Genomic DNA, 25,025 nt, shown 5'->3' with positions numbered 1-25,025 from the left:
GGTATTCCTGCAAATTTTCCTTATGAATGCAAGACAAAAAGCTTTGAGAAACGTGGCTTTTTCTAGTAGCATTCAAGTCCCATACTACCAAGCGACAATTTATAGACAATACATGATGATACATTTTCACTAATTGGACACCAATTTTTTTTTTTTTACAAATGGTGACAAGACTGCTATGTTCTAGAATGCACTGCCTGCAAGGTTATAGTTTCAATATCAACAATTGTCCCATAGTTAGAGAGAGAATTGCATAAGAAACACTTATAAGCTGAGGGAAACGAGGAGGAAAGTGAAAATAAATGGATAGTGTAACCAAAGAACTGACACAAGGATGATGGGTTAAATATCTCAAATGTTGTGATTTTTAAAACATTGTCCAGAATAATAATCAATATCAGAAAGCTTACCAACATAAAACATTCAAGGTCAGGGACCAATAGTAATGTGTTGCAAACACTTGAGGATATAAAACAAATCTATTTTAGGAACTGAACAAAATCAGTAGGAATAGAACACTCAACTGTTGCATTCAATCCCTTGAGTACCAATTCCACCATTCTATTAGATCATGGCCGATTTGTAACTCAACTCCATTTACCAGCTCGTTTAACTGAAATCCCTTGATATTCTTTTTCTCACAAAAACAATTCAATTCTTGAAAATATTAGAGTCGTCTGACTGAATCATAGCAACTATGTATAGAAACTAACTTTCTCACCATCTTTATATGCCTTCACTCCATTGTAAGGGAACAGAGATTTTTTATTCAGTTCCATCAACCAACGAACAGTTGATTTACTGAGGCCAACTATTTCAACAGCAGATCCATCTCTGAAAAATAAAAACATTTCAGCTGGTCAGTTTATGGAATCAGATATTTCCCAGAAGGATAGATTGTTGGAGAAAACATAAAACTTGCATTTATATAGTAGCACTAATGTTTTAAAAATATCTCTTTCAAAGACTCCAGAAATAAAGGAGAGAGTTTGGGAAGGATAATTTAAAGCATTGCTAAAGAGGTGGGTCTTAAGGACAATCTTAAAAAGGAGCAAAGAAAGTTGGAGAAAAAGGGAGGTTTCAGAATAAATTCCAGAGTGTGGGGTTTCAGTAGTTGATAGTACAGCTGGATAAGAAATGAGAGCAGGTTGACTACATATGAGGCCATAGTCAATTGAGGAGTGTTTGATGAGGGATGGACTGTGGAAATTCCTGTTTTTATCCCCGTACTAATTTGCTTTCAAAATAAATTAGGATGATCTTTTTGGGAACAGAAGTGTTATTTTATTGTCCATCCTTAGTTATCCTACCATTAGAGATATTTGTATACTATAGGGGTACAAACAAGGATAGAGCAGACCGGGTATTATGTCAGGTACCCTTCCCAAAAAAGAATTGTGAAATCCAACTAAGTTAATGACATTTGGCAGCTTTTATCAACACATTTGTTTTTGGTGCTAGTTCATTTTGTATTTGCCTTGGACAGCAATTTTTTTGTGTACATTTAAAGAATAATCCCACAAGTCTGTGCTGTTGGCAGGGATCTTGCTCAATACAGTAAATTCATCAAGAGGCATGGAAGAACATGAGTGCCAAGGACAATCCATGGCAATTATTGAGAGAGTTGGCATGAACAGTCTAGGGCAAATGGTGGCTTGTGGCTTGTATGGGTTGGCATGAGTTGCCACGGATTTGGCACAGGGCTTTAAAGGGGACAGAAAGGGAGGGGTAACAGAGACAGACGATAGGAGCAGGACTACGCCATTCAATCCAGATTCTGCTTCACCATTCAATATGATCATTGCTGATCATTGAGCTCAATATCATAATTCTGCTCGCTATCCCATATCCCTTGATCCCTTTGGTCCATACGAGCTATGTATACCTCCTTCCTGAAAACACAATGTTTTGGCCTTAACTATATTCTGTGTTAGCGAATTCCACAGGCTCACCACACTTTGGGTGAAGAAATATTTCTTCAACACAAGTTCTAAATGTTTTATCCCTTACCCTTAAACTATGACACCTGGTTCTGGAGTCAGCTACCATCAGGAACATCCTTTTTGCATCTAATCTGTCTAGTCCTGTTAGAATTTTTACAAGATGTCTCCCTCATTCTTCTAAACTCAAGTGAATACAATCCTAATCAATTCAATCCCTCCTCATAGATCAGTCCTGCCTTCCCAAGAATTAATTTGGTAAACCTTCACTGCACTCTCTCGATAGCAAGAGTATCCATCGGCAGATTAGGATACCAAAACTGCACTCAATATTCCAGGTGTGGTCTCACCAATGTCCTGTATAATTGCAGCAAGATGTCCTTATTCCTGCATTCAAGTCCTCTCACGAGGAAGCCAACATACAGTTTGCCTTCTTTACTGCCTGCTCCACGTGTATCCTTACTTCCAGCAACTCTTGCACATGGACATCCAGGTCTTATTGAACATTCCCCTCTCTCAAATTACAGCTAAATAATAATCTGCCTTCCTACTTTTGCTAACAAAGTAGATAAGAGGAATCTTGTTGGGGGAGCAAAATTTGCAGGCGAGTGCTGATTTTTGTTCTATACTTTTCTTCACAGCTTTGACAGAATGCCAGAGCATCAAGACTGACATTTCAGTGTTCCACGCTGCCCCTCGCAATGTTTAAACTTACAGTTTCACCCACCCCCACCCGCAGTGAGATCTGATGTTCCAGGCACTTTGTCCTGAGTAATATTTGTGGAACCTCTGGGTCTGCGTTCTTGACCATGCAGTGATACTTGAGGCTAAGGTCTCCAGATTTCCCAATGTTAAATTGTAGGATAACTGTCAGGCATCCAGTTCAGGTTGTCTGGAATCCAAAAGTAGAGGAGTGTTTCATGGAGGTAGAGAGGCAGAGCTGAATGTCATCTGCTTACTGGAGGAATCTGGCACTGATTTTGAACAACGTCAAGTACTATCATGGAGATGAAAATTAGTAAGGATAGCTCCTTAGATGTCTCCAGAGGTAATGGTATGGGGCTGTGAGGTCAAGCTGTTACAGAAAATCTTTCCTGATCTACAGTGTAAGAGTAAAACTAGGCAAGGCAGTGTTCCTATTATGGCTACATAGGGGAGGTGTTGAAGGTGGTTTGTGTTTTCCACTGTGTCATAGGCTGAGAAAGTTAGGGTCTGTCATCAGAGTCACATTGCATCTCATTTGTGGCTTTGGTTACGACTATTTTGTTGCAAAACCTGATTGGAGTGATTCAAATAATATGAAGTGATAGGAAAGGTGGGAGAAATTTGGAGGTGATAACATCAAAGGCGTGAATTTAAGAGATGTCACAGACTTTGATGACAAAGGGGAGATTAGAGAAGTTACAGTTTTGGAGAAGAGAGATAATATTCAAATTGTTTGATAAATGAATAATGGTGAGAAAGGGGAAGCAGTACATAAGAGGAAACTGTTTGCAGTATCAGATAACAGGGCCTGGTACAGATGTTAAGAGGCCAGGAGGTTAGTGGTAAGTAGGGTTGAGAGAGTAGAGAATGGGTCTCAGGGAGAAGGCAAGCTTGGTGAGGGTCTCTGGAGAAATAGGAGTGGAACAAAAACAAAATGCATCACATGTATGTTTTCTTCTTCATAATACTTGCAATCAAGTATCCATCCTAAGATGTTTACCGATTGTAACCTCTCTAACCCAAGGAAATTAAGCAACTTGAGGATCATCCAAGTTAACTTTTCTCCCCATTGCAGACTGACCCTTGACTAGTAACAGCTACAAGGACAATATTGTCACTTTTGCTCTAACTACTGTGCAGAGGTTTTTAAAGATCAAGTAAGAATTAAGAAATACAAAGATTAAATTAATTTCTATTAATGTTTACAATATTGTTTCAGTAGTTTCACAAAACGGCAGAAAACAAAATACACAATTTATTCTTTTAAAAAAAACTGGTCCTCAATTTGAAGTTGAGATCTTTAATCTCATTTTACTAAGACTTTTACCTTGGTGTAGCTGGAATTCCTTTGTTTTGAGCTATTTCACTCTCCCCCATTTTGTCCATCCAGGTTCCACAATTGTATCGCTGCCCTCCAAAGACAAAACCTGTTTCTTGGTTCACTCCTATAGCTACATTGAAACCTTCAAGGGAAGTAAATCAATACATTACATGTAATGTCTCAAATTATTTGCAATATAGTATGCGCAAGAATTGGAAATATAGCAGAAATACCTTCATCTTTCATGTGTGGATCCATGTGAGGTCCAGCATTTCTTTCTCTGAACTGTACACCTTCCATATGACGCTGCATGACCTCTTGAATGACATCATACAGTGGCTGTTCCTGGTTTGAAGGATATCCCAAAACGCATTAATTGAAATATGGACAAGTTCTTTTCTCTTTTTAAAAACGTATTAGTTTAGATTATTATTCTTTTGTTATTTCTAGTTAAACTTTTACTCCTGACTCTGGTTTAAACAAATACCCATCAAAATATGAGTGGCCTAGTTCTGTGGCAGTGGCAAATGAACAGTATTAGAAACACAAAAACAGAGAAAATAGGACTAGAAAGGCCTTTCAACCCCTTGAGCCTGATCCATCATTCAACATGGTAATGGCTCATCAATGAGTAAATATCTTAATCCTGCCCTCTCCCCAAATCCCTTGATCCTATTAGCCAGAAAATCTATATTCTTGAAAACACAATGTTTTGACCTCAACCGCTTTCTGTGGCAGTGCATTCCACAGGCTCACCACTCTCTGGGTGAAGAAATTTCTCCTTAGCTTAGTCCTAAAAGTTTTAGGATAAGAGATAAACCTATGATTCCTGGTTCTGGATTCTACCACCATCAGAAGCATCCTTCCTGCATCAACCCTGTCCAGTCCTGTTAGAATTTTATAGGTTTCTATGAGATTTCCCCACATCCTTCTAAAGCCCAGCAAATACAATCCCTATCAACTCAATCTCTCCTCATCTATCAGTTCTGTCATTCCAAGACTCAAATTGGTAAACCTTAGCTGCTGTTCCTCTATAGCAAGAGCATCCTTCCTCAGATTAGGAGACCAAAACTGCACGCAGTAGTATCTCACAAAGATCCTGTATAATTGCAGCAGGACAGCCTTGTCCCTCTCCTCAAATCAGGTCTCTATGAAGGCCAACATAGTTTGCCTTCTTTACTGTCTACTACAGTTGAAACTTTATTGCTGGAACAGCACAGCAGGTCAGGCAGCATCCAGGGAACAGGAGATTCGACGTTTCGGGAACAGGAGATTCGACGTTTCGGGCACAGGCCCTTCTTCAGGAAAGAAGGGCCTGTGCCCGAAACGTCGAATCTCCTGTTCCCTGGATGCTGCCTGACCTGCTGTGCTGTTCCAGCAATAAAGTTTCAACTTTGATCTCCAGCATCTGCAGACCTCACTTTCTCCTTACTGTCTACTACACCCATGCATTTATTTTCAGCAACTGGTGCACAAGGACACTCATGTCTCTTTGAATATTGTCCCCTCTCAATTTACAGCCAAATAATAATCTGCCTTCCTATTTTTGCTACCAAAGTGATAACCTCACATTTATTCACATTATACTATTCAGAAGCTATTGATTTTCTCTCCCACTGATTTATCCTTCTTCCATCACAAATGGATTTAGCTCATCTACCATGCTTTTGTGCATCCACTCAGACTGTCCAAACTACACTGCAACATTTCTGCATCCTCCTTACAACTCATCCTTCCACCCAGCTTTGTATCATCTGCAAGTTTTGAGAAATTACATTTAATTCCCTCATCTAAATAGTTAACATATGTTCTGAATAATTGGGGTCTGAGAACCAATCCCCGCAGCACCCCACTGGTCACTGCCTGTTGTTCAGAATAAGACCACTTCCCTAGAGATTTTCTTTTTTTTGCACTTGAAAATCAAATAGTGTTACCCCCACCCACCCAAGTACCCATACTGCTACCTTTGGGGATCTGAGACTTTGTGAATAGGACAACTAAAGGTATTTCTTCTTATCTAATCAATTGAAGACTTCTTCCTGAGGATGTGCTCACAAAACTAGGATAAACACATTAGAAGTTTACTTAATGTCAAATTATGCATAGCAGTAGTTTCCAAACTGAGAATTGGTGACTCAGAAACAGCAAATCAACCTCCCCCTCCCTCTGAAACTATGCCTCACGAAGGCAGAAAGGCCAAAGCAGGATTTGGCCTTGCCCTTGCTCTGCTCTTCTTAGTTTACAGAGAAGAGTTCTACCAGTTCCAACATGATAAACAATGCTTGAACTATGTACAAGCTATTGATTTCTTCCTCCACTGATTTATCCTTCTTCTATCACAACTGCCTCATGGCTCCAACTCAACAGTTATGGCCTGGCCCCACACCTTTCTGTCTATTCTCACGATTTAAAACAAATGTTGTCTGCAGTATCTTGGCCATGACTCCGTCCTTCTCCCTAGCAATTGTCTGAGACTGCACACGAATGCTTGTAACTTGTCGTATTCGATCCCAAGATGAATTTTCAAATGTACATTTGGGATATCTCTAAGACAAACTATTCCCACTTCATTACATCCATCAACAGCTTTGGAATCCCTCTCCCCCCCCATTTTCCTTCTTTAACAGATTCTTTAGAACCTTCATCCTCAACCAGGGGTTTTGATTAACCGCATGAATATCTGTCTATGTGGACCATAGGTTGATTTATTTCTGAAATGCCTTGAGACATGTTAAAATGTGCTATGCAAATGAAGTTGTTGGAGTGAACTATATTTAATGTGTCTTAAGGCAGTACTATGTTATTTATTATGCAACTTATGGTTATTATGTATTGTTCTTATGGTTAATGAGTACAGAAGCTATCAATTTCTATTCAGAGTAAAAGACCTCAGAACAAATTACAGCTTTTGTTGCCTGTAAGTTTTTATGTATGTTGGCAGGGTGAGAAAGGGGTAAGGGGACAGATATTTTAAGCTTTTGTTGTACCAACAACAACAATACAAGATCACCACTGTTGTTTGAAAGGCACGCTATTATTCAGAGACTACTGAAGAGAAAACAAAATAGGTAGCATTTTGTACTATTCTATTCAACCCTTTATTTGTGAAGTAAATCAAGGCATTTCTCTGACTGAAATTAAATTTAAAGACAAGAACTGGACTTAAATAGTAAACCACAGGGAGCTGAATCTGTAGAAAATAGTAATATTAATTGTACTTCAAGGTCACAACAAATTGGGATAGTTAAGCAAGGTCAAGGAGTTATGTTTGGTATGTAAATACTGTTGGAGGACGGTGAAGCCAACCTGGGTTGCAAGTACAATTTAGCAAGCACAGCATTTGTTGCATGTCTCCAATTGCTCTTGAACAGAGTGGCTTACTAGATTATTTCAGAAGACAGCCGATCACATTTTTGAGGAACTGGAGTCACATGGAGGTCAGACTGGCTAAAGATGGCAGATTTACAACCAGATGCAGTTTAAACAATAATAACAATAAGTTGTCGTGGACACCATTACTTAGAACAGCTTTTTTGTTCCAGAATTATTAACTGAATTTAAATTTCACCAGCTGCCATGGTGGGTTTGAATTTACATTCCTAGAGTGTGAGTCTGTGCTTCTGGATTAGTGGGACAGTGACATTATCCTAAAGGGACTGTAAAATGAGGCCTTTAGACACCATGTTTTCAGAGAAGCTCTCCAAGTAAACTGAGTGGCAATGACATGTAGCTTATGTTAATCTGGGAATTTAGATAGATCTAAAAGTTTCTGGAGACAATTATCAGTGTTGAAAAAAACTATTTTGTTCTTGAGGAAAGAAAGAATTCCTTTCTGAGAGTTTGGTTTTGAATCTAATACTGAAGTTTGTCTTATAATTTGTCTTGCATTCTTGGTAAGCATAACATGATTCTTTTTGTTAGTTGCTTAAATAGTCTTCAGTTGTTAAATAAGTTGTATTATTTAATTATATTTAACAAAATTTGATATTATTCATTACTTAGTGCCTTAGCCTTGCCTGATGGGATACTCTGCCAAATTTGGAACAATTGAACTATACAGTTTGAAGGGGTCTTTTAATTAGGCCTGTGCTATCAAAATAAACTAATCAGAATGATCTAAAGAACTTTTTAAATCTGACAAATATCTTGAAGTACCAATGCTACACCAGCAGAGTAGTGCATTTATACAGTCATAGAGTCATTGAGATGTACAGCATGGAAACAGACCCTTTGGTCCAACCCGTCCATGCTGACCAGATATCCCAACACAATCTAGTCCCACCTGCCAGCATCCGACCCATATCCCTCCAAGCCCTTCCTATTCAAATACCCATCCAAATGCCTCCTAAATGTTGCAATTATACCAGCCACTTTGTGCCATAATTAAAGGTGAAGGAAATAATTACCACAGTGCCTAGGTCAAGAGCTGGAGACTGGTCAGTAGGATATAGTCGAGATATAGGACATTTGAGAATTTTCAATCCATTCTCAACCTTCAAACAGTAATCCTGAATACACTGCAGCCACCACCAGACAGCATCTCTACAATTGTATCGAGCACATATTCCATGACCAAGTAGATTTGGAATTAGTCCATGCCGCAGAGTAGTGGCAAATGCAAGGATTATATTCCTGGAATTAAATTAAATATTTTTAGTACCGATAGGGGTACAGGTTTTTTTGAAACAAAGACAACTAATTTTCATGAATTCAACAGCAATAACTGCAAAACAAATGAAATCTGAGACGCAGACCACCCAAACTGGCTTGATCACATGAAACTCCAATACCTGTTAGATGAAAAAAAATTTGGGTCAAAATGGTAGACTCACAAAACGGCTTTGATATCTAAAGTCCATTCACTTTTAAAAAAATAGCCAAGTATTGCCAGCACTGGAAATCAGAAATAAAAGCAGAAAACACTGCATAATTCTCAGTCAGTCTGGCAGCATGTGTGGAAGAGAGAACAAAGTTGAAATGTCAGGTGTTTTGTTTTATTTTTTTCTTAGGATGTGGCTATATACCACTTCTTTTTTGGAAAAAGGAAGCTACTGTTCTCAGGCTCTCAGGTAGAAAATGAAAAAGGGCAAAATATTGTGCTCTTCTATTTAACCATCATTGTGGTTCGCAGTACAGGTTTGTACTTCTATGGAATCAATATTCTAATCATGGAATCATTGGAAGATTACAGCATGGAAGGACATTTGGCCCAGTGTGTCTGTGCTAAAAGGTACTCAGATAGCCCTACTTCCCTGCCTTTTCCTCATAACCCCGCATTTTTTTCCTCTTCATGTGAATATAAATTCTCATTGAAAGCAAAGACTGAGCATGCCTTCACTACATTCTCAGGAGCACATTCCATATCTAACCACTTGTTGCAGAGAAATAGATTTTCACATGTTGTCACTGCTTCTTTTGCCAATTGCCTTAATCAGCATTCTCAGATTCTTGATCCTCTCCCAAATGGGAATGGTTTCTCTCGATCTACTCTGCCCCGAACCTCATGATTTTGAGCATTTCTATCAAATCTCCTCTCCAAGGACAGGGCCCCAGATTCACCAATTAATCCACATAACAGAAGACCATCATACCTTCACACTTCCTTTCACATTGATCCTAAATTTTTCTTTCAGAATTATTCACAATACGTCTACTGAGGCTGAATCATTGTTTTCAAAAGCTTCCTGATCACTTGCTTGCTTTTGTATTTTGAGCCTCTACCTTTTACCATCTTGGGTTGACCTTGAATGAACAGGTCGATCCAAAAAAAAAAGCAATCTCTAATGTGAATATCTATGAAAAAATAGTAACTATTTGAAGACAGAACAGTTAGGAAGCTGGGTTGAAGTGTTATTCGGTCACTTTCAATGATCAGAGACACTCAAACTCTTGTGAGAGAATGGGCAAGGGAGAATTAGAATCCTTTTCTACTGTTAACATTTCTTACACTTGCAGGACAACAGACACTTTTTTTAAAATTGCATCTTGCTTTAAAGTTCCTACTTCACTGTGTATAAGAGAACACTTGGCTAAATTGGTTGTAAATTAAATCGGTTTCCAAATTGGAAAACTTGCATAGATCAGTTAGTGCATCCCCTCTCCCACTTACTTGAAAACTCTGGGCTGAATCTTGCTCTTTTTGGTTTGAGTTGCATGAGTTTTGTTTTGGAGGGATTTCCAACATGAGGTCTAGCAGGCTCTCATCGCAGCTTACCAAACTTTCCTCTACTCTGCCCTTCCTGTCTGATTTCTGCCTTATCTTATCACACACTGATCCTGGAAGAACTCTCCACTCAGCATTCCAGAATGCATCATTGACCCTTATGCCTGTGCCATCTTGAAAAACCTATCGTGCACTTGGACAAGCACAGTCAATCTAGAACTGTTCTGCACAGTTCCGACATGGCAGAAAGGATCAAATCAGCAATCTGCTGTGAGGGCATGGACCAGGAAGTCCTACTGAAAGTGGGCTTCCTCCTCCCCAAAGACCAGCAGTAGAGGCCAAGACACTTAGTCTGATGTTGCTACCTCGTATGGGCAGTCTCAAACATCACTCTTGGAAGAAGGTCAATGACATTCTCCACCCCACCATGGTTAAGTGCCACCCATCCTCTCTCCGATACCTCACTATCTCTGCTACTGTATCTACCTCCCACCAATGCTCACAATCGATCATTCTCAGTGCCTACAAAACATCTTCATTCACCTGCTGGCATTCGCCTTAACTCTGGACACCACTAACCCAGTTTGCCCTCTGTGCCTAATCACTTGCACAGGCCACCTCCCCACCTGCAGTGCAAGCAATAGCTGTCCCACTCATTTTCTTCTTCCTTAATATCTGCTTCTCTCTTATTCCAGGAGGAAAGCACCTCTAATAGGGCAGAGGGAGTCAAGACTGGTAGTGGGACAACTGAAATTTAACTCTTCAGCCTTTATGTGAAAAGCATCCTGACTGACCGCCTCAAGTGGCTGGCTGATCATTTCCAAGCCCCTACCTTGATATTGGGGGCTGCCCCTGACTTCCTGTGGCAGAAGCCAGAGATTATTCTCCCTGACTTAACTGAGACCTGCTGCCAACCATGACACGCTTCCTTCCTTTGTGTCTGTACTAAATGGCATGACAAGACTGCAGCCTGGTATCTCTGGCTGAAGGGCACATGCAAAAAGGTGAGGCAAGTTAGGTGTTACGAGGTGTGCCTTTAAGAAGGATTTGATCCTGTCAAGTTTCTTTTGAAAGCAAGTGTTCCAAACTTGGAGACAAACTATCTGCTTTGAGCTACCTTTGTTTTTTTTTAAAAGGTTGGAATAATAGATGCAGCATGAAGGGATGGTGTCAAGCTCCCACAGAACCAGGATTTTAGTTTTAGCTTTCAGTAGCTGTTGAGATCTTGAAGCTGGATGTGGAAGTTTTCATTCCTCTTTCTCTTACAGCTAAAAGCATGGGTTCTGTTTGTGCTGCCAGAATTGCATGTGGGACAATCTGAAATGTTCTGAATTTGCCATTGTTAAATGTGTGTTTATGGGATGTTTCTACATTGGAACAGTTATTGTTTAGCAGTTAAATAATCTATTATTCTGTTAAGTTTTCCAATAGAATTAAGTTATTCCAATTCATCTTTCTTTTGTTTGTATTTTAACTATAGTATAAAAAGAAAGTGTGCTTCGCTTCAAGCTTGAAAGTTGACCAATCAAATTGCATCCAGAACACAATGCCTTTAAAAATAAGAGAAGTTGGGGTCCAGGCTATCTTCTTAATATATTTTGAGGGGGTTTGATCTAGTCCATAACATAGGAATATGGTGAACGTCCAGGTTGGGTCAAAGTGATTGAGAACTATGAAAGTGAGTAGAGAGCTCAGGCATACAACTTGGTGTTGGATGTGCATCTACTGGAGCAGCACTAAAATCAGATACATCCAGCAAGTGGATCGAAGGTGTGCCATGAAAGTTCTTAAGAGATTGGAATATATCAGATGCGAATGTCTATGGACATTGAGTGGATGTGACTGATGCCCATGAAGTGTGCTCTGAGATGCTGATGTCCAACATGGACTTTGTCCAGAGCAAGCAGTGAACTGAACTCACCGGGTAACTGCTCTGGTTTCCATGTCAAGCTTCTCCACCTGAAACTAGTCTGATAAGATAGAAGGCTGAATATTAATAAGGTGAGTTGAGCTGTCAACAAGGCACTTGAGAAGCAATAATCCTCAAATGGCAACTCTAGAAACTCATCAAGCAGTTTGTCAAAGCATAAAAGACGTTGATATCAATGTCACTAGACTTCTCACCATGGCCGATATCCCACACCCTATTAGGATTCAGATCTATATTTCCAACCTTTTTCAGTTGTGATGAAAGATCATCAACTTTAAATACTGGAGTAAAGTTCAGCTAAATATCAATTTGGGGAGTTACATGGAGGGTTTCTCTCTGTGAACTCTAGTAGGATCTGTCACATAATTATTTGTTGGTCACCACATCATATATGCATCTGTAGCACTGATCTCGCAGAATCTTGCACTCACCAGTGGCAGACAGACTTGGTGCTGCTGGACATTTGGGATTTCTACTACTGGTCTCATATTTAAAAACCAGCTGAGAATCAGGTCATTGACTGTCTGCCACTGACTGTCCTTTACAGTACATTTGGTGGGCAGGGAAACAAAAAGATAAACCTTCTGAAGGCACCCATGTGCCACAGGTGATACTTCATGTGAAGTAGAATTTCACATTCCTAAATGTGCTGGCACAACACCTCATCACATACAAAAAAAAAATACTACATTTGCTTCTGGGACTAAACAGGAGCTGCTTGCTTTTGAGAACAAACAAATTTCCAGTCATTGACTGATCACTTCCCCCAACTCAGATCTATTGGAATTGAACATCAATTAAATCCTGTCTGACTTTTTGCATTCAGCATTACACAGCTTTACCAGTGAAGGTGATGCTCCTCCTGATCAATGTTCTCGTCTTCCTCAAAAGACTACTATTTCTTATTTTTCTAACTTATATTTTTACTATAAATCCATAATGCAGTTTAACCTTTCCTTTTTATTTTCTCTATTTTTTTGTACCCAAGATTTATCCCTAGGTACTATGTAGCTAAGATGGCGCTATGTGCTGGTGACACTTTTCACTGTACTCCTTTTCTTTTGTGAACTTAATTCTAATTCTGTTGCTCTGCCAATTCTACAATGTCTATCATGCCATCTCTTTTGATTGCTCCAGTTGTGGAGTGAACAGAATGCAAGGATTATACAGCCCACACTGTCTGTGGTGTACTGCAAGGCTCCCCCAGACCAATCCAAACATCAGAACCTCATCTTCAGGAGGCCTATCTACTGCTCAACAATGGTACTGGTAGAGGACAATACTGGGCTGTATTGTACCTACACTTGGCTGTAGGCAGTGGGTAGCATAATAGAGTCACCAGCAGTGGTTGCAGAGGCTTGCCTTAGTGTCTAAGTACTAGTCCTTAAAGGCACCCAGACCCTGAAACAAAGCAAAAAATTAAGATTTGTCAAGGATATAGGCATAAGGGCAGTTTATCAGGGAGCTGGTTCAGAATTCTAAGATGCTGCACCGATGATCACAGATAATTAGTCAACTATGTTATGATATGGCACTCTCAACTTAAATTGTGACCTTACTGGAAACATAGGTGATTCTTGACAGAATGGCTCAGAGATTGTTTCCTCACGCGGGAAAATTTAGGATCTGCGAGCTTAATCTCATAATATGGGCATGCCAGCTGGGACGGAGATGAGGAAACATTTCACCTCTTAGAGGGCAGTCAATTGTTGGAATTCTTTATCACAGAGGGTTATCAAAGCCAGGTTGTTAAGTCAAGGCTGAAACACATTTTTGATCAGTTAAGGAATCAAGGGTTATGGGATAAGGCAGGAAAGTGAAATTGAGGATTATAAGATCCATCATATCACACCGAACAGGGCCCATGTCTGCTCCTATACCTCATGGTCATGATCAAATGTTAGTGCATGCAAACAGGACTCACTACTCACTCGCAAGATTCTCAACTTGCCATTAAAACCTTACGATGAAAAATCAGACTTATGTTAATCAACATCAGGAATCTCATTTTTCAATCTTAGCAAATCTTCCTAACTGACTCAACATTTGGGGGCCAGGAAAATTCCATCCATTAACTCCAGTGTCTTTCACAGATTCTGCCTGAACTACTTAGTTTTGATAGCATTTTTTGCTTTAGTTTTAATTTTGAACAAACTAACACATCATGTCTTTATTCTCGAATTTACTGCCATTTTTCGTTTAGATTACCCACCAAAAAAATTCAACATTCGCTTCTAGGACTAAAGAGGGGCGAGATGCTTTTTGTGCAACACACAGCTCTTGTTAGTATAATTCTTTGATAAAAAAATGATAGTTGCTCATTTACGCACTTTTCAAGTTTTGACAAAGGGTCATTACTTTGAAATAACATCACATTGATTCTCTTGATGCTGCCTCACTTGCTGAATGTTTCCAGAAACTTCTGCTTTTGTTTTTATTATGTCATCCTCTTGGGTTTCAGAAAAAAGATTAGATTAGATTAGATTAGATTAGATTAGATTACTTACAGTGTGGAAACAGGCCCTTCGGCCCAACAAGTCCACACCGCCCCGCCGAAGCGCAACCCACCCATACCCCTACATTTACCCCTTACCTAACACTACGGGCAATTTAGTATGGCCAATTCACCTGACCTGCACATCTTTGGACTGTGGGAGGAAACCGGAGCACCCAGAGGAAACCCACGCAGACACGGGGAGAATGTGCAAACTCCACACAGTCAGTCGCCTGAGTCGGGAATTGAACCCGGGTCTCTGGTGCTGTGAGGCAGCAGTGCTAACCACTGTGCCACCGTGCCGCCCCAAAAGGTTGTACAAATTTTCATTGAAATTCAATCAGAGCAAAATGAAAAATAGGAGTACTCATTTAATAATGCAGGAGTTAAAGATCCTTTTCTCCAAACTCACCAACAGCAATAAATTCATTCTAGTCAAGTGCAGCACAAAGAACCTTAAAACATTGCAAGAATCATAATATCAAAAATCACATAACACCAGGTTATAGCTACACTAGCTACCTGACGAAGGAGCAGCACTCCAAAATCTTGTACTTCAAAATAAACCTGTTGGACTTTAACCTGGTGGTGTGAGATTTTTAACTTTGTCCACCCCAATCCAATACTGGCATCTTCAAATCAAGAATCATAATGTCACTCCTCTGATGTCTGCAGACTCAATCAACATGCACTAGTTAAAAAGGACTGTAGTGTGTTGCTTACATATATAGTGAAGTTTCACTATATTTTCAGAAAACAAAATTTGGATGTAGAGACAAATGTAAATCAAAGAGATTGAAGTTTGCCAAGAGCACAAAAAAAGACAGAAGTGTGGCGTGTTCCATTGTGGACATTGCACAGGCACAGCACCATGGATAGAATAACTCCCTTTGGGCCAAATAGCCACTGCACATACACACACACATTTGCCCGGAAATATCTCTCCAACATTTCTCAGATTCTACATATGATAATTCCTTACCTGGCCTCTAAGTAGCGTCCCGTTACCAGCATTAGACCTCGGAGAGAAATGAAAGTATCTCTACCCCAACAACGGAATAATCCAGCAGAAAAGTGTGGTAACCCTTAGTAAGAAATTTGAAAAACCTATTTAGAAGAGATAGAATCGAAAAATAAAGAGGTGCAATTTCCTTTCAGCAAATCAATGTAGAAGGAAATTACTCCTGTTACACGGTACTCCAGTGTGAGCAATTCACATTCATACAAAATTATGTTGTGAGTAGAACACCCTTTTCACATTATAAGTTTGCTACAGAGTCAAAATGCTAAATAGTACTAACTCATTATGACAATCTCGCTCCAAAATGTTAAACATTTCCCCAATGATACAGAAGATATCAAATTTGAAATATCCCAAATTGTGAAAATGATGGACAAAATTGTTCTCATTACACGGACTTGTTTTGACAATTTTTTTAAAAAACCGTTGAGATTAGTTGTAAAACAGGAAAATTAGGATAATACACATTGCCTAGGATTCCTGAAATTCAGCTTTGTGAAAAAGACATCATAATAAACTTTCAAAACATTTAAGTACATGATCAGAAGCAGTGTTGTTTACCTGCTGCTAACGAAACACAGCACTGCTCGATCTCACCAGTAATGTAATTATGTCTAGTCGGAACACCTTCTATGCATTCAGACAGTTTTGGAAGAGCAGGAAATCTTCCCACTCCACACATCTGCAGTGAGCTCAGAGCAAGTTGCTTCACAAATGATGAGCCATTCTGCACAAAGCTACAAGAAAATGAAAACTGTATCAGCAGAAATCTTAGCATGAAGAATTTAAAGCTTTACACATCATAAATGCCCAATTTTGTCAATTCTTCCTTTGTGCAAATCCAACTATCAGCCCTGCCCACCTTCTTAAATGAAAAATCTAAATACATTTGGGGACCAACCAGCAATGTTATGGCTGTTGACAGTGCACAATTAATTAAACAAATGGGGTTGGTTAGCTCATTTGGCTGGATGGCTGGTTTATAAAGCAGAGCAATGCTGAAAGCATGGGTTCAATTGCTGCATTGGTTGATGTTACCATGAAGGATTCTCCTTCTCAATCTCTCCCCTCCTCTAAGGCATGGTGACCTTCAGGTTAAACCACCATCAGTGATCTCTCTTTGTAGAAAGAGATAGCATTATGGTGACTTAACTTTACCTTTTTGTTAAAAGGAGTGAATCACCATGGACTTAATGCTCATATGTTAACATCAGAAGGCAGGGAGAACATGTTAAATCCATCAGGCAGTTTGCTTGCAATTTACCCATCCATCTGCCCCCACTGCAATCACAGCAGTGGTAGAAGGATCTCATCTGCTGGCAGTGTTGGGGGAAAAGCTCCTCATTGGGCACTCCAATGCTTCATTAAATCTAGCTGCACAAGCTTTGCCATCACAACCTGGGAGTAATAATAAATTAAATTTAACTCTACTACAAATCTATAATAATCAATAACTGGTCTCTTCACAATCTGAGGATATTCCAAAGCACTTACAAGCCAATGGAAGAACTTTTGCAGTCACGGTTGTAATCTATGAAAGCTTAGCAGCCAAGGTTTGTGCTGCTAGAATCTGCAAATGCTCATGAGATAACCGGAAGGACAAGTTGATAATGACCAGGTACTTAGGAAACCTCCCTGTTATTCTCGGTTTATTTTATTTTCACCTAAAAGAGGTGATCTGATCCAGCATCTCTAGTAATGCAGCTCAGTGTCGGTACTGCATTGAAACATCAGGCAGATTATATGCAAAAATCTCTGGACTGGGGTTTGAACCCTGAATCACCTTAATCAGAAGCTAGAGTGCTGTCATTAAGGCTTGATTTCTAGCCAAAGAACAACAAGCCCTTGGAGCTCTGGGCCACTGTTATTGTGTCTTGATGTAACCCCCTGTCCAGGTCCTGAGTTGCTGCACAGATTTATCAGAACAATAAAATGTTCAAAGTTTGGGAGAAGATTTGTAGCTCGGGTGCTTGTTGTTGTGGTTCTGTTCGCCGAGCTGGGAATTTGTATTGCAGACGTTTCGTCCCCTGTCTAGGTGACATCCTCAGTGCTTGGGAGCCTCCTGTGAAGCGCTTCTGTGATGTTTCCTCCGGCATTTATAGTGATTTGTACCTGCGCTTCTGGTTGTCAGTTCCAGCTGTCTGCTGCAGTGGTCGGTATATTGGGTCCAGTCGATGTGCTTATGATTGAATCTGTGGATGAGTGCCATGCCTCTAGGAATTCCCTGGCTGTTCTCTGTTTGGCTTGTCCTATAATAGTAGTGTTGTCCCAGTCGAACTGATGTTGCTTGTCATCTGAGTGTGTGGTTACTAAGGATAGCTGGTCATGTCGTTGGTGTTCATGGATGTGGACCGTTAGCTGTCTTCCTGTTTGTCCTATGTAGTGTTTTGTGTAGTCCTTGCATGGGACTTTGTACACTACATTGGTTTTGCTCACGCTGAGTATCGGGTCCTTCGTTCTGGTGAGTTGTTGTCGGAGAGTGGCTGTTGGTTTGTGTGCTGTTATGAGTCCCAGTGGTCGCAGTAGTCTGGCTGTCAGTTTAGAAATGTTTTTGATGTATGGTAACGTGGCTAGTCTTTTGGGTTGTGACATGTCCTCATTCCGTTGTCTTTCCCTTAGGCATCTGTTGATGAAATTGCGGGGGTATCCGTTTTTGGTGAATGCATTGTATAGGTGTTCTTCTTCCTCTTTTTGCAGTTCTAGTGTACTGCAGTGTGTTGTGGCCCTTTTGAACAGTGTTTTGATGCAAGTTCTTTTGTGTGTCTTGGGGTGGTTGCTTTCGTAGTTTAGGACTTGGTCTGTGTGTGTGGCTTTCCTGTATACCTTTGTGGTGAAATCTCCGTTCGGTGTTCTCTGTACCATCACGTCTAGGAATGGGAGTTGGTTGTCCTTTTCTTCCTCTCTAGTGAATCGGATTCCTGTGAGTGTGGTGTTGATGATCCGGTGTGTGTTCTCTATTTCTGTGTTTTTAATAATTACAAAGGTGTCATCCACATATCTGACCCAGAGTTTGGGTTGAATTTGCAGTAAGACTGTTTGTTCTAACCTTTGCATTACCACTTCTGCTGAGTCCAGAGATGGGTGAGCCCATGGGTGTGCCGTTGATTTGTTCATATATTTGGTTGTTGAATGTGAAGTGTGTTGTGAGGCACAGGTCCAGTAGTTTGAGTATGCCGTCTTTGTTGATAGGTTCAATGTTCTATTGTCTGTTCTGTTTGTCCAGCAGGTTGGCTATTGTTTCTCTGGCTAGGGATTTGTCGATAGAGGTGAACAGTGCCGTTACATCGAATGAGACCATAGTTTCTTCCTTGTCTATGTGTATATTTCTGATGATGTCCAAGAATTCCTGTGTTGATTGTATAGAGTGTCTGGATCTGCTGATCAGGTGTTTCAGTTTCTGCTGTAGTTCTTTAGCCAGTTTGTGTGATGGTGTCCCTGGTAGTGATACTATGGGTCTGAGTGGGATGTTTGGTTTGTGCACTTTAAGTAGTCCATAGAATCTGGGGGTGTTGTAAGTCCTAAACTACGAAAGCAACCACCCCAAAACACAAAAGAAGTTGCATCAAGACACTGTTCAAAAGGTCCACAACACACTGCAGTACACCAGAACTGCAAAAAATGAGGAAGAAGAACACCTATGCAATGTATTCGCCAAAAACAGATACCCCCGCAATTTCACCAACAGATGCCTAAGGGAAAGACAATGGAATGAGGACATGCCACAACCCAAAGGATTAGCCACACTACCATACATCAAAAACATTTCTGAACTGACAGCCAGACTTCTGTGACCACTAGAACTCATAACAGCACACAAACCAAAAGCCACTCTCAGACAAAAACTCACCAAGACGAAGGACCCGATACCCAGCATGTACAAAATCCCATGCAAGGACTACACAAAACACTACATAGGATAAACAGGAAGACAGCTAACGGTCCGCATTCATGAACACCAACTAGCCACGAAACGACATGACCAGCTATCCTTAGTAGCCACACACGCAGATGACAAGCAACATGAGTTTGACTGGGACAACACTACTATTATAGGACAAGCCAAACAGAGAACACCAGGGAATTCCTAGTGGCATGGCACTCATCCACAGATTCAATCACATCGACCTGGACCCAATATACCGGCCACTGCAGCGGACAGCTGGAACTGACAACCGGAAGCGGCAGGTACAAATCACTATAAATGCCGGAGGAAACATCACAGAAGCGCTTCACAGGAGGCTCCCAAGCACTAAGGATGTCACCTAGACAGGGGACGAAACGTCTGCGACACAAATTCCCAGCTCGGCGAACAGAACCACAACAATAAAATGGCTAAACACGTTAAATTATAAAGACAGGTTAAATAGTTTAGATGATAGACTCTCAGATTTAGTGGAAATAAAATAATTAACATGATAGAAAGCCTTTTCATCAGGAGCTGGAATATATAATAAGAAACAGAGCAGGTGAACAAAGAACAAAGAAAATTTACAGCCCAGGAACAGGCCCTTCAGCCTCCAAGCCTGTGCTGATCCAAATCCACTGACTAAACCTATCACCCAATTCCTAAGGATCTGTACCCCTCTGCTCCCCACTTACTCATGTATCTGTCCAGATGCACCTTAAATGAATCTAGCATGCCTGCCTCTACCACCTCTGCTGGGTGCTTTGAGAATATTATAATTAGAGCAAGACTACTTAGGGGTGAAATGAAAAACCACTTTTTTTGGGTTATGGTGTAAATCTGGAAAACTCTTCCCCAAGGCTAGCTTAAAACACGAAAACATATTTGAAAAAAAGAAATGAAAGAATGTATAACAAATCACTTTCAGATGCAGATCAGCTACCACTGAATGGTAGTAATGGTGAGGGACCATACGGTCCCATGTTCCTAACTGATCATCATCGGATATGTCATGCTACTCCTTTAAAGTCATGAAAAATTAATAAAAAAATGTTTACTGTCATGACATTTCCCCCTTGTCTAAAGTTTTTCACTTTGTGTGTGCAGGCTTTACAGGTTAACATATTAGCATCCTAACCTTCTGCACCACCATTACACTTCATCACCAATATATTTTTGTTCCAGCTTTAGCATCAAACGCACCTTGACATTTGATTCAATGTTATGTCCACAAGAGTTTTGTATGCCCCAACAAGGATTGCATCAAAGTAGCACGGGATAAGGTAGCGAGGTAGGTTTTTGACGAAAGCAAACATTGCTTCAAACCACTTACCAATCTATTAGAAAACAGAATGTCATTATATGATGTACTATGTTTCTAAGAAAATACAAAATGTCACTTAAATATTGATTTACTTTTTCTAATCACAAGCCATGATAAAAATTCTCCATTTCTGCAACATAAGTGCTTGTAATAATGATCAAATGCATGCATACATCAAACACAACATACAATCACTTAGTATAAAACCATTTATTAAAAATTCATTCATTATTGGTACATGGGCCAGCATTTGTTATCCATTACTAGCTGTTCGAGTAATAAAATGGTGAGTTGAGCTAACTTCCACTGAGTCATGTTAGGCTTACAATTTGAGAATTTGATAGGGTCTACATCTCACACTTTTCCACCAAGTTAAACAGGCTCCCTGTCTGCTCCCGGTTGTTATTTGCTTTGCTTACAAGTGTAAGACTCCTGTTTTAAAAAAGCATACTAGACCTATGACCTCAGACTGCCTCCTAGTCATTTTGCCTGTGTATCTCTTTGGTGAATTTTACTGAGGGATAAATACTGGTTGAGGCATAAGGGGAAACGCTGTGCTCTCCTAAGAAATGTCACAGGGTCACTTTATTTTCCAGCTGGGAACACAGACTAGGACTGGTTTTAAAGATGTGGCTGAAATATGCCACATTCAACAGCACAGCACCTGCTTTATACTGCACTGGAGTGTCAGCCCAGATTATCTGCTCAGGTGTCTGCAGTGGAACTCCCCACACTCTAATTTAGGATTTGAGGAAGTGCCAACTGAGCTACAGCAAATACTCTGTGGTCAAACTTTTGAACGAGTAGAATTTCTGCAAAAAGTAACAAGCAGCTCTTGAAATTTAAATGTGCTACTGCATTTTAATTCTTTATTCAGTCCTACATCTTTAAAGGAAAGGATTCAAATGCATGTTCAAAAATTTTATTACAAATGATAACAGTTAATTAAAATGTACAAGGACTTTTATTTTGTACTGTTCTAAACTTAACAAAAGGAGATCAGGTGTCTAAAAACTAGATATAGAGATGTGTGTTGAGGAGAATCTTGAAGGATGAAAGTCAGTTGGGGACCAAGATAGCTGAAAACATAACACTCAACACATCAATTAAGCTCATACCTCTTCAAGTTTGCCTCCACGTGAAATCAAACGATTAGAAATATAGTCCATCATCCAGTCTCCAGCCCTCAGGTTTTCACATAAAGGATGTCCAAGGTCATTCGTAGGTCTAATATCCGCAAGTACTGATATAAACCCTAAGTAGAGACAGCAGACTTAGTTCAAATTAGCTGCAGAGATATACTGTAATTCCATCCTTTTACTTAAAAGGAAGGTGTTGTGTTCTCATTGATCATGCAAACTATAACCCCCATAAAATATAATTGAAATTTTAAAGGCCAGTAGGATTTTTAAATTTAGATTATTTCAATTGGCAGTTTACCATTAAACTAAAAACTTATACTCGAAGTTGACTTGGAATTGGTCTTGGAAGCATAGTACTGCCACCCAGTGTTTCCAACAGATACTGCATGGACAATTATTTTACTGTATTCTTCCATTTTATTTCCCCATGTACTCTAACCCTCAAGCTGAAGGCATTGGTTTTTAACTGAGAAACTATTGTTGTGTTTAATGATAATCCTTCAGTGTAGTCAACAGCGAGTAGTCAGTGGCCTAATCATCGAAAGACATTGCTTTACAGCTTTATCCACACATGCATGTTCAAAATGGGCAGCTGGAGAGCAATCATGAGGAGAAACTCTGCTTCCGTTCTTTTATAACCTGAGGATAGTGAAGGCAATTGTGATCTCCCACTCCACTACATGGAGCTGAACCTTCACTTTGGTGGTATGTACACCTATTTATTCACTAGCTTAACCCAGCTGAGACTCAAGAAAATCTCCAGTTTTAAATTGCTGTTCTGCTTTACCTCCCTCTATCCTTCTCCACTCTCTTCCCAAACACCACAGCTCCCTTAATGGTCTTAAAATTTCACTGCTGTTCAGGTTCGTTTTCATAATTTGACAAAGTACGTTCAAAAATATAGAAATGGAAGTTGTAATTAAGTTGCCTCCTGAAATTCCAAACTCAGCTTATCTGTGCAGTTTTATAAGAAACAAATGAATATTACACAGAACTTTAACAAATCAAGGTTGCTGCAGTAATTTGTTCCATATATTAATTTAAAATAGACCTGAATATCTGGATAGAGTCATCATAGTTCCAGAGGACCATGGAACTGCTCTCTCAATAGACAGAGATGATTGGTGGTGGTTTAACCTGAGGATCATCAGGACTCAGACAAGGGAAGAGGTTTAGAACAAAAGTCCTTCATGGCAACTTCAGCCAGGAATTGAACCTATATTGTTGGCTTTATCTGCAACGCAAACCAACTGAGCTAAATAACTCATATCTGGATAAATGCAATCAAAAACAAGGTCCATGTACCTTGCAAGCCTGCATACTTCAAGGGTCCAATATTTGGAATACCATAGCAGCCACCTCCATCCTCCTGTTCCTCAAAGTCACATCGGTAAAGCAGCAGATTAAGATCAGCCAGTGTAATATCAGAGGCAACGCTGTTGATTATTTACAAACAGAAACACAGGATCAAGCGAACACAATATAATTATAGAAAAAGCAATTCATATTTGTTGATCAGCTATATAATTTTCTATTTCCTGATCTGCAAAACTATTCATTTTCTTTATTCTTGCACACAATGCAAAAGTGACTGGCAAGACCAATATTTTTACCCATATGTAATTGGCCTTGAACTGGTTGGCTTACTGGGCCATTCCAGAAGGCAGTTAAGAACCAGCTATATTACTGAGAGTCACATCTTGGCCAGATCAGGCAAGAATGGCATATTTTCTTCCATACAAAGGGAACTAAATGGGTTTTCACAAAAATTGATGATAGTCATCATGGCAATTGGGGCAGCACAGTGGCTCAGTGGTTAGCACTGCTGCCTCACAGCACCAGGATCCCAGGTTCAGTTCTAGCCTTGGGCGACTGTCTGTGTGGAGTTTGCACATTCTCCCAGTATCTGCATGGGTTTCCTCCGGGTGCTCCGGTTTCCTCCCACAGTCCAAAGATGTGCAGGTCAGGTGAACTGGCCATGCTAAATTGCCCATAGTGTTAGGTGCATTAGTCAGAGGGAAATGAGTCTGGGTGGATTACTCATCGGAGGGCCAGTGTGGACTGGTTTGGGCCGAAGGGCCTGTTTCCACACTGCAGGGAATCTAATCTCAATCATTACTGAGATTAGTTTTAGACATTTTCTAACCAACCTGTTGAGTTGTCATTGTAGGCAGCACTCAAAAATCAGGCCTTCTGATTTTGGCTCAAATACACTATTCACTAGAGCACAAGGGTCAATTTCTGTATAGATTTTGTTTTAAAATCAACCTGTCCAGGCATATATCTCTGGAGCAGGTGAGACTTGAAGGTCTTATGGCTCAGAGGTTGGGACACTACCTCTGCACCACAAGGGCCCTTTGAGATTAACTTTAAATTTGTCAAGTTAAATTCTACCAGCTGCCATGATAAGACTGAACTCATGACCCCAGTGCATTAGCCTGGACCTCAAGCTGATTAGCCCAGTGACCTCTATCACTATGTCACTTTATATAAGAGTAATCACATACGCACCTCTTTGTAAAAAGTACAGATTGTTAGGACATGGGTTCAGGGGTCTAGCAGTTTACAGAAGTGACAGAGTGAGTCTACCACACTCCAAACTATAATTTCTGATTACACACAGCAGAATTTGCAGCAATTCCTGTAGAATTGAAACCCTCTGATAACAAAGTGTCTATTTCCTTTATCTTGATGATTCTCAAGGTAAAGTTTGAAACACTTGCCAATCAAAAGAATACGGGCAAAATGGTATACTTTTTGAGCTATTAGAAGAAGCTATGCTATATTAGAATTTAGAAAACTATGATTCTAAGGCTGCAAAATTACTTTAGAAGGAATAGAATCTTAAAACTTGAGTGATTTTAGTAGAAAGTACTGATCTTCAAATTTGCTTATGAACATTATTGTAGGGTCATGCATTTTTGTCATGGTTAGCTGCTGAGACACAGTCATGTTTAAGTTAGTTTATCCCTTTAAGCGTCCTATGATAAATATTAAAAGCAGAGAATGCTGAACTCTTCAGCTGGTCTAGAAGCGTAGGGGATGCCCCACCACCTCCACCATGTTCAAATTCCTTCCAGC

The 25,025-nt window shown here is 40.0% G+C and overlaps 1 protein-coding gene across 2 annotated transcripts in view; it reads right to left on the bottom strand.

The window, feature by feature from the left end:
* LOC122554223 (glycogen debranching enzyme-like) overlaps positions 1-25,025 on the bottom strand; it is a 100,402-nt gene that overhangs the window by 11,986 nt on the left and 63,391 nt on the right. For both annotated transcript variants that reach the window (XM_043698893.2, XM_087990501.1), the window contains exons 21-29: positions 23,250-23,380; positions 21,921-22,057; positions 20,682-20,815; positions 16,136-16,311; positions 15,536-15,638; positions 8,373-8,598; positions 4,200-4,311; positions 3,973-4,108; positions 722-834 (exon numbers count right to left, since the gene is read on the bottom strand). In XM_043698893.2, the coding sequence (XP_043554828.1) occupies positions 722-834; positions 3,973-4,108; positions 4,200-4,311; positions 8,373-8,598; positions 15,536-15,638; positions 16,136-16,311; positions 20,682-20,815; positions 21,921-22,057; positions 23,250-23,380 (1,268 nt within the window). The remainder of the gene's footprint in view (positions 1-721; positions 835-3,972; positions 4,109-4,199; positions 4,312-8,372; positions 8,599-15,535; positions 15,639-16,135; positions 16,312-20,681; positions 20,816-21,920; positions 22,058-23,249; positions 23,381-25,025) is intronic.

This window comes from Chiloscyllium plagiosum, unplaced genomic scaffold, assembly GCF_037043375.1.
Source record: "Chiloscyllium plagiosum isolate Xiang-an unplaced genomic scaffold, Cpla_swu_hap1 HiC_scaffold_9, whole genome shotgun sequence".
NCBI classification, from domain to species: domain Eukaryota; kingdom Metazoa; phylum Chordata; class Chondrichthyes; order Orectolobiformes; family Hemiscylliidae; genus Chiloscyllium; species Chiloscyllium plagiosum.
This window is presented reverse-complemented; position numbering and strand designations above follow the sequence as displayed.